Here is a 10,468-nt window from a genome sequence, read left to right as displayed (position 1 = left end):
TACATAGCTATATTCCTCACCACCCCCTTTGAAACCATCTATTCCTTCATCTACAATTCTGGAAAGTGCCAATATATGGTCACACATTACTTACCCGCAAATATTTGCTGATCTTGTGGATTCGTTGATTAGCCCAATTACACTGAAATAATGATCTAAGGCTGTAGTGTCCCTTAAACTGGCTAAAGCACCAGGGACATATGGATTTGGTGGAGAAACTTTTATCTACATATATTGGTGAGACCTTGTTCAATGTTTTCAATTCAGTATTGTCAATTAAAACTCTCCCCTTATACTTCAATGCAGCTATAGCTAAAGTTCTCCCCAAAAGTGGTAGAGATTTATTTAAACCAGAGTCTTATAGACCCATATCGCTCTTAAATTAAAATTATAAGTTGCTTTCAAAGATTTTGGCAGAGAGGATTAAAGTTCTTCTTCCACATATAATTTATCCCGATCAAACAGGTTTTATATGGGGACAAATTCGGTGCTCAACATCTGGAAAGTTTAAACAGTAATTAAACACCTGCATACCCAACCTTCTGACAATCTCTCCAGTGTACTATTATCGGTCAATGCTGAAAAAGCTTTTGACCTAGTACATTGGTCTCATCTGTTTACTACGATGGAAACAATTTGGCTTCCCTACTCTATTTATTACATTTTTAAAAACGTTATATACCAACCCTAAATCCCAAATATCCTGTAATGGCTTCTTATCGCCCCTTTTTCAATCCAGAGAGGAACTAGACAGGGATGTTCTCTATCCCCTCTCCTATCTGCAATCGCTATTGAACCTCTTGCGATAGCTTTGAGATCAGCTCCTAACTTTCATGGAGTTAAAATTGTTGACGCTGATCTGAGACTTGCACTGTTTGCGGATGATATGATTTTATTCATATCAGTCCTTGCTGAATCTATTCCGTACATTATGGAAACTATATCTTCTTTTAATATAAGGTTGGGTTATAAGATCAACGTCAGCAAATCTGAAATTCTACCATTTTGAGGTTCAATAGAATCTTTACACTCTATACCTGTTTTTTTCCCAGTTTAAATTAGTGTCCTCTCAGATTAAATATCTTGGGGTACTTTTTCTATCTCAAATCTGTATGCTGCCAACTTTTCCCCACTTTTTAGTAAACTTCTCACTCTCCTAGATGGCTGGCGATGCCTTCCCTTCAAATTATTGGGAAGAGTGACAGTATTGAAAGGTATATTTTCTCCAAAGATTTTCTATTTGATAAGGATGTTACCTGTCTCTATTTCCAAAATAGACATTCTCCGCTTAAGAATTTTTATGACATCTTTTTTATGGAATAGGGGGAGATCTAGGATGTAATTAACAAATTAATGCTGCCTCGCTGTTAGGGAGGTTTAGTTATCCCAGACTTTGCAGCTTATAACCTTGCTGTCCACTTCCATTATATAAGAGATTGGTTGCTAGAGAAAACTACTTACACAAACTATGAGTTATTTTTTCACCATTCCCATTGGGTAAAGTATTACACTCTGAGGCGAAGACAATTCCATCCCATATTTTAAGTAATAGATACTTACGCTGCCTGGCTCAGTCTAAATAAGAAATTACAAAGAAACTATTCATTCTCACCCTATATTCCTTTATGGGGTAACCCATTGTTCCCACATCATTAAATAATGCATCATTCTGTAAATGGCGCCATAAGGGATTAAATATTATTACGAAAGTCTTTGATCCAGGAGGTGAAGTTTACTCATTTACTGTATTACCAACTCCCTAATAACTACTTCTACATGTATCTGCAAGCACACCATTTCATTAACACACTACCTAAGGCGATGTCATTGATAGCAGACCCCATAGTCTCTCTGTTACATTCTTTAAAGGTGTTGAAATATAAATGTAAATTCTTTACATTCTTATAGTAAATATTTCCAGTCCAAACCTTCACAATTCTTTGATGAAGGCATGGCAGGAAGACATCCCTGAAATTATACACACCAACTTTTTATTCAAACATTTTTTCTTCTTATCTCCAAGAGGTACATTTTAAGATGCTCTACAGAATTTATATCACTCCTGCGCAATGCAAATACATGATCTTGATGGAGACAGGGGAATGTGTAAAATGTCATATGCACAATCCTTAAGTTTTACATTGCTGCTAGTCATGGTCCAAAATTAGGAAATTCTGGAATAAGGTGCTTATTTTCCTCAATAATTGTTGAAGTAAAATAATTGGTTATGATCGTTCGGAATTATTATCTGACAATCTAGTCATCTGTGGGCTGATAAAGAGTAGATTGGACGCTACTCTTCAATGGCGAAATCCTATTCGCACAAATACGTATATGTATATTTATATCTATGTAAGGTTTAGCCAGTGATGAAAAACAGGTTTTGGGTACATGTCTGTGACTAGTAATTAAAATACGCAAAGATACTATGAGATGTTTAGGAATATTTAAATTGCAAAGTTAGAGACAATTGTCAGAAGTTTGACTATCATTAACAATTGTATGCCTTGTGTTCAATGCTATTGTAGTTAAGAGGGACTGACATTTACATTCTAAATAAGCATAGGGAAGCCTTTATTGAGTTATCAGACTTCCTGACTCCTGCAAAGGCTTGCTATGTCACCTGTGAGCAGAACAACTTCATTGTATATGACACCTTGGAATTAGATTCTGACAGATATAATATTAAAAATGCCAGTTAATGGATAAGGATATATATATATATATATATATATATATTCATGACACATACAATGATGCACATTTGCACACACATATATACATGCATACACATAGACGATCACATGTGTATCCACATGCGTACACATACATGCTTACATGCCTACTCACATACATATACATAGTTGCTATTTCAATATACAGACGCACAACACATACTGATGAATTCCTGTAAATATCTCACATTCACTTATGCAAGCACATATATTAAAGGTTCCCTAGCATTGAGCATAATATTAGAGGTTTTGCTAGCAAATCATTATGGTGTAAAATGTATATATATGATATTTAAGGTATAGAACTTAGTAGACATATCGTGTTTGGTATCATACTGACACCCTGTTTAATTCCAGATATCCAAATCTATCGGTGAAGGAGTTGCATCTTGCGTTCGGTGGTTATGGATTATGGGGAATTATTGGTTAGAATGTGTACTCTGTATGTAGTGTCTTAATCAGTTTTGGAGGGATGGACCATATCCCTGTTGTCACCATATGAACTGTCCTATGGCCTGCATCGTACCAGAATGACAAGAATCAAGTACCAATTAAATCATGTATGCTTGTCTCTATTGTTGGTGTAACACTCTGGAAGGTATATGGGCTTGTGCTTTTGGGGCGAGATCTCAGTCATACCCATTTGATGACTGCACACATCAGGATTGAAGATTGGGACCTGGATCCGGGGTGTATGTGCATGTTTTGGCTGTACCTTTTGTATTTAATTGTCTTTGCGCTAATTGTGATAGATAAAAAAGCGTGTGACTTACTTTTTGTTGCAATAAGAACTTTTTATGCTTTGGAACCACAATAAAAGTCTGGAAAGCCATTATTTCTGTTTAGCGATATTGGGGTATTCATGTAAAATTCTTAATTTATGCTTGACCTTAGATCCAATGGTGTGTCTATGCTTACATTTTCTGAACTGGAATTTTGGAGATGGCAATACAAAAGTTGTACCTTTACTTACTATTGCCCTTACATTGGCTAAGAAATTAATTTTAACACACTGGACAAAAAAGTCGGCACCTAGTATCCAGGAACTTAAGTGTAAATTATTACAACTGGTATACTTTGACAGAAGGTCTACACAACCAAATATTGATAAGCAGGTTGAAAAAATTTCAGTCAAATGGAGTCTCTATATTGATAGTCTTGATGCAACACCCAATAACATATTTATAGAATATGATTCTTTGGATTGTTTTTCTTTTACAAAACATACACCACTTACTGGTTGATCTTGACTAAGTTCTACTAAGGGTCATTATATGATAATATATGGTCTAGCTAACAAGCTTTGTGTTTCATGAAAAAGCTAAGTCAAATATATTCCACTCTACACCTCTAATGACAGCATTAAGTACTTTTCTGATTGTGCTTCATTATATATGATGGTTAGGTCATTCACCCCCTCTGTCTTTTCCTATTGTGCTTCCCCTTGTTCAGTGTTCTATGTTCTCTTATGTTACTCCCTCCTATCTTTTTTTTCCATTGAGTTAACTCCTTTCTTCCACTAAATAAGAACAGATTCTATTTCACTAATGATTATACTGAGAATTATATTGAATTTGATACATATATGGAACTTTGTATTGTTTTTTTATCTTCATCTCAAGAGGATACTCGTGGTAGTTTACTGGACATTGCTGAATGCAGTTATTAATGGGATGACTAAATCCCCTCATCAATGAGATGTAATATCTATAGCAAATGTTATTGTCTATCGTATATATATGCTTATCTGTCAATATTTCTGCCTTCATTATAAGCATTTTGTTATGTATGTTTTCAAGAAATGCTAATATAATGTTTAAACAAAATAAATTAAACAGACTTATTATTATTATTATTATTATTATTATTATTATTATACAATAATCCAAACTAGATGTGAAGATCTGTAGGAGTATGGTGTTTATTGTAAGAGTAGAAGATATTGGTAAAACTGTAATGAAAATAAATAAATTACAATACAACATATTGCAATGCAAACAATTATAACAGGATCAAAATTTACAGCAGATCTAATGGTAGCAAATGTAAGAAAAAATTATTACCATCAATGCTGTGCTGAGGGAAGGAAAATGTATTGCACCTTTTAACTGAGACCATGTGAGAAATCTAAAATGGAGATCTCCACTATCTCCTAACCAGGGTGCATTGGGAGGCTTACTATGGTGGCCTGAAATGTTCAGTTTCAGTTGACAGTAGGTTAGCCACTAGGTGAAGCTTACATAAAACAAATGCATATGTTTAGAATTGCTGAAGGATTTTTAATGTTATTACTTTCCTTCATTAGCCACTTTCTGATAATAGATACTGTGCTATGTTTATTGTATGATAAGTTATAATCCTATAAATTAAATCATTACAATGCTGAGATGAATTAAATATTAACCCTTAACATTGTTTATATTTAAATGACTGCAGAATGAAATTGCACTGTGATTGTGGACTCTTCCAGGATAGTTCTTGAGTGATGGAAAACCTTACAAAAATCATCAATACTTTTATTATTGTAGGATTCCCAACTTCTCACCCTATTCAGATCCTCTTATTCTTCATTTTTCTCTTCATGTACATTTTGACCATTGTAGAAAACCTTCTTGTTATCATCATCATCTGGAAGAGCCCAAAGCTCCACAAACCAATGTATTTCTTTTTGGGTAACTTGTCCTTCCTTGAGACCTGGTATGTAACAGTCACTGTGCCCAAATTACTTTCCATATGTCTAACAAATAATAGGGGTATATCATATACTGCTTGCATGTCTCAGCTTTTTTTCTTCCTTTACTTGGGCTGTACTGAGTGTGTGTTATTAACTGTTATGGCATATGATAGATATGTAGCAATTTGTAATCCCTTGCATTATGTCACAATAATGAACCACCGTTTTTGCTTAATTCTGGCAATGTGCACCTGGCTCACTGGCTTCACCATATCATTTATAAAGATTTATTACATCTCTCAGCTCACTTTTTGTAATTCAAACCATGTAAATCACTTTTATTGTGATGTATCTCCCATACTCAATCTTGCCTGCACGGGCATGAAGGTAACTGAAGTTGTAGATTTCATCCTTGCACTGATTATCCTATTAGTACCACTCTTGCTTACATTTTTATCATATTTGTGCATTTTGGCTACAATCCTTAAAATCCCACATTCCAGTGGGCGCAAAAAGGCTTTTTCTACATGTGCCTCTCATTTGGTTGTTGTGGTCATACTCTATTCAACCACACTGTTCATGTATGCTAGGCCAAGCAGAGCTCAATCTGTTAATTATAACAAACTGGTGTCTGTTGTCTACACAGTGGTAACACCATTTCTCAATCCGATCATCTACTGCCTAAGGAACAAGGAAGTGAAGGATGCTATCTGTAAACTTGTCTATAGTAACTGATCTATAAAAAAAAAAAAAAGAAATACTGATGAAGCCTACACTTGCTTTAAAAAGCAAACACTGACAATCCAAAGCATTCATTATGCCTTTACTTTTAGGATCTAAATTTGCTAAAGGATTATAAATGAATAGATAGGACATTCATCGGCAGCAGAATTGATTTATATTTGCTAATCTAAAAAATATTACTTAAGAGTCCAGGAAAACTCTTACAAAATATGCACAAGGTTTATGTTACCAAAGCAAAGTCCCTGACTGTATCCCCTTTGATCCAGTCAATGTTAAAGGAACTGTGGCATGGTTGGCATTTTTTTCACATTTGGTGGGAGTGGCCTTTGATTCAACAGCTTCCATACATTACTCTTCTTGAATAGATCACTCCTATAACAGTTCCTGGTGATCCACTGGTTCTTCTATTTAATAGACTCATTCATTGAATAAACATAAAAACTGATTATGCATGTCTGCAATGTGATCAAATTGTTTATAGCCAGATGCTGGTAATCCCCCCCTTCCTCCAGTCGTACTGAACTTATCAATGCTATGGCTATATATCTTCAATGGAATACATTATTTGCTGATTAATACCATTCCCAAACACCACAAAGTATGAGAGCCATGGTTTGTGATGATGCATTACTCCGCACTCCCAGGAAGGACCTGAAATATATTTTTTACAAGTTTGTTTTTAATTTAACATTTTTATTTTCCCGATCATTTAATATTTCCAAGACAAAATACTGCAAGTTGGCAAAATGTTTACTCAGGTTTTTACTGTAAGAATTCCAGTTAGAGTGTAATCTGGGACCTTCAATCCATAACATAATGAACTTGTATATGCTTTCCCTAAGATCTATTTTTTTTCCAAATTTTTAGCTAAGATGTTAACTGGCTTTTATAGTATACTGTACATTGAATTAACTTTGACTGTCATTGTTGCAGTGTAAAATAAATGAAAAGCAAATGATTACTTTAAACCAAGAATGGAACTAAATAAATTAAATAATTTAATTATAGGAAAAGCAAAAAAATTGGATAAAAAAATGTAACTTAAGCTAGTACAAGCTGCTTATATTCCTCTTCCTTTGTTGTATGGATTTAAAGAATATTAGAATATGCATGAATACACAAAACTAGAAAAACAATAAGGTACCTTACCAATTAATTTTACCCCATGATGGGTCTTCTCAAGGCAGTAGTAACAGTGTGTGTCAGGCAGTCTGGTATTGATATTGGTAATAGCCAATCAGAGTAAAGTCTTCACATTATATAGTACTATACTATATAATTTCAAATAATATCAATGGACATACATAATGCTCATTTAAAGTATGCTTACATTAAATACAAAATAGTGGTTGCTCATATCAATTTAATTGTCTTTCACAGGTGGATTGGTTTACTCTAGACTAGAAAATAAAAATGTTCTCTCCAGCACATTGCAAAAGGCCAGCAATAAGAATCTATAATAATAGAAATGTAAAGATCTTTGTTACATATCTTTGCAAAGATATGTTTAAGCACTAGGCCGTGCCAAGCCGTTCTCTACCAGTGTCTCTAATGCTACATGATAATAGCACCAATCTGGGTCATATAATTGCATACTGTTGTTCCACATGATAATAGCACATACATTGATATATCTAAGTTGAGAGCCAACTCACCTGGAGGTACCCAAGAAACCTTCAAATAGCACTACAGGAACCAGCACACCCTCCCAATGCTGGTCCCATATATGCCTTTCAGAAGAGTAATACAAAATAGTGGTTACGCCAATCAACTTAATAGTCTTTCACAGGTGCTTATAAAGGGAGGGGTTTACTCTAGACTAGAAAAAAAAGACAAAAAGTAAAACAATGTTCCCTCCAGCACACTGCAAAAGGCCAGCAAAAAGATATGAATACAACATGATAATAGAAATTAGAGATCTTTGTTGCATACTTTTTAAGCACTTAAGCTTAAACATATCTTTGCAAATACACTATATGCAACAAAGATCTCTGAATTTCTATTATCATGTAGTATTCAAATCTTAGTGTTGGCCTTTTGAATTATGCTGGAGGGAACATTTTTTTCTTTGTTTTTTATTACATACATAAAACAAACTAATTTCTTTTAAAAAAACAGATGTAAATTTTCATCCAAATGGGATTGCCAGTACTCATGAAACAACGTCCGGTTACTATGCCTTTCAAATGTCTGTCCTGCCGTTATCAAAGGCAGTGCACCAAACCCAAACCTGTTTCTGTGACATGACGTTATCACTGCACACCTCAACAAGTTGGCAATAAATTTCAGATGCTGATGTGCCCTTTAGGTGCAGAAATCTGATCACACTACACACCTCATTGTTTAACCATGTTTCAACCAGCCTCAGCATCTTACAACTGATGTTGAGACAGTATGGCTGACATAGGGCACAGTCTACTGGCCATGAGGGGAAGCAGTGGTCTACCTGCTCTGGCCTAGCAGGAAATTAGAATGAAATAGAGAACATTACACAAGTGAGAGGTCTTGTTACCTTACTTATTGAACCACCCTCATAGTATATACAGTAATTAAGACAATATACAGTTGATCGCATCATAAAAAATGTCCATATATATAAACTTAAACAATATTTCAGGAACTTACAATGAGCATGTTATAAATATAATAAAACTACTATACCAAACAATGGATATAAACTGAACACAAGATGGCCCATGTATCACAGATAAAGGAACATGAATGTCATGTAAATAAAAAGAGGAATTAGGAAATGCATAAAAACCATTAAAAAGAATTTAAGACCCATGAAACAAATGTGAATGAGGTTAAAATTGTCATGTTTAATTTAGTTTATATATACAGTATAATTAAAGGAAGAAATATCCTTATTAGAAAAGGATTAAAGTTTGTGCACATGCAATAATATAGATAGAAAACAATTTTTAATGGATAATTTACAACACCAGAATTCAAACCTAAGGCTATTTTCCCCTCATGAATGGAAATTTTTGGAAACTTTTAGTTCCTTAGTTTAGGAAGGTTTGGATTAAAAAAAAGGAGAGGGCAGCTTTAAAAAACATACAGTCCAATGAGGTTCTGAAAATTAAACCCACAGACGAGGGTGGTAGGGTGGTTCTTAGTGATGATGAAAATTATGAGAATGAGGGCCTCAGAGACATAGATAACATAAAAATTTACAGGAAAATTAGGAGGGACCTCACAAAAAATATGTAAAACTTAAAGAAACTCAGAGAAGGAATCTAAATTCTTATTTAATCTCAATCCCATGATTCATGTCATACATGTGCTCCTTAAAATTCATACTGACCCACAATATTCCTAGAAGATCTATAATCTCCTGGGTGGATTCAGCCATGGCTAAAGTGCTAATAAATTACATTAAAATAATTAAGGAATTTATGACATTCAACTAAAAAAATGTCAACTATTCACATGTAACAAATTTTCAATTTGACAACATCAAAACCCCTTAAGACTCAAATAAGGGAGCAACTTCAAAACTCCAGCAATAGTCTTGAAAAACATTTACTTTAATACCCTTTAAAAAGAAACACAAATCTTTACCATTAGCTATTTAAAACCTCATGATGATAAAATTAGTTAAGGGTAATTGGTGATATAAAGATCCAGCAAGGCAGTTAGCTAAAACAGACATAAAGTGAATTTATTCTTTCAAAACCCTAACCCCAAAATATATTTAAAAAAAAATTTTTGAATTCTAAAATAAGGCAATTACAAAAAAAGAAAAATCACATCAACATTCAGTACAATAATACATAATCTCTAATACAATATTGAAAGTGATTCTCATACATTAAATTAAAAACAAACTCAAAGAATCATGGCTCATTGACTGTATAGTACAATACAGTAATCAAGGTGAGAAAAAAAATTGAAAAAATAACAGGCTCAACAAATTGCGGCATTTAATGATGAGTGGGGGGGCATAGGGGGGCCTTGGACAGGAGCAGGGGGGGAGGGAACCATACCCAGATGGTGATGATCTGAGCAGGAAATCTAAATAAAGATAAATGTCCATATAAATCGACAATTAGAGTTAAATGAGAATTTAAGGTTATACCTGTAGTGCGATAAACCACTGTATAGATACCATGTTGAGCTATCAAAAACTTTTATAATATACGCTTAAGTTGCAGGGTCCAAATGTTCTATGTATAGACCCTATCTACCATAACATTTTAAAACTCTTTTTTTCTATGTCTGGATAGAGAGATCGTCTCTTTTTCTCTTTTAGTAAAGAAGTTCTATTAAAGTAGATTGAACTTCAATTTAGGAAGGGGCCACAGATATA

General features: G+C 34.0%; 1 protein-coding gene across 1 annotated transcript; it reads left to right on the top strand.

The window, feature by feature from the left end:
• The first annotated feature begins 5,220 nt into the window (after positions 1–5,220).
• On the top strand, positions 5,221–6,144 carry LOC148526500 (olfactory receptor 6B1-like). Its single transcript, XM_088470159.1, has one exon. The coding sequence runs from the start codon at positions 5,221–5,223 to the stop codon at positions 6,142–6,144; it is 924 nt and encodes a 307-aa protein (XP_088326285.1).
• The last annotated feature ends 4,324 nt before the right edge of the window (positions 6,145–10,468 follow it).

Source organism: Taudactylus pleione, unplaced genomic scaffold (assembly GCF_031769625.1).
Source record: "Taudactylus pleione unplaced genomic scaffold, aTauple2 ptg000095l, whole genome shotgun sequence".
Taxonomy (NCBI): domain Eukaryota; kingdom Metazoa; phylum Chordata; class Amphibia; order Anura; family Myobatrachidae; genus Taudactylus; species Taudactylus pleione.
The sequence above is the reverse complement of the archived record's forward strand: the minus strand, read 5'-3'. Positions and strand labels throughout refer to the sequence as shown.

Coding starts and splice junctions, on each gene's coding strand:
- LOC148526500 (XM_088470159.1), top strand. CDS start 5,221: ATGGAAAACCTTACAAAAATCATCAATACTTTTATTATTGTAGGATTC.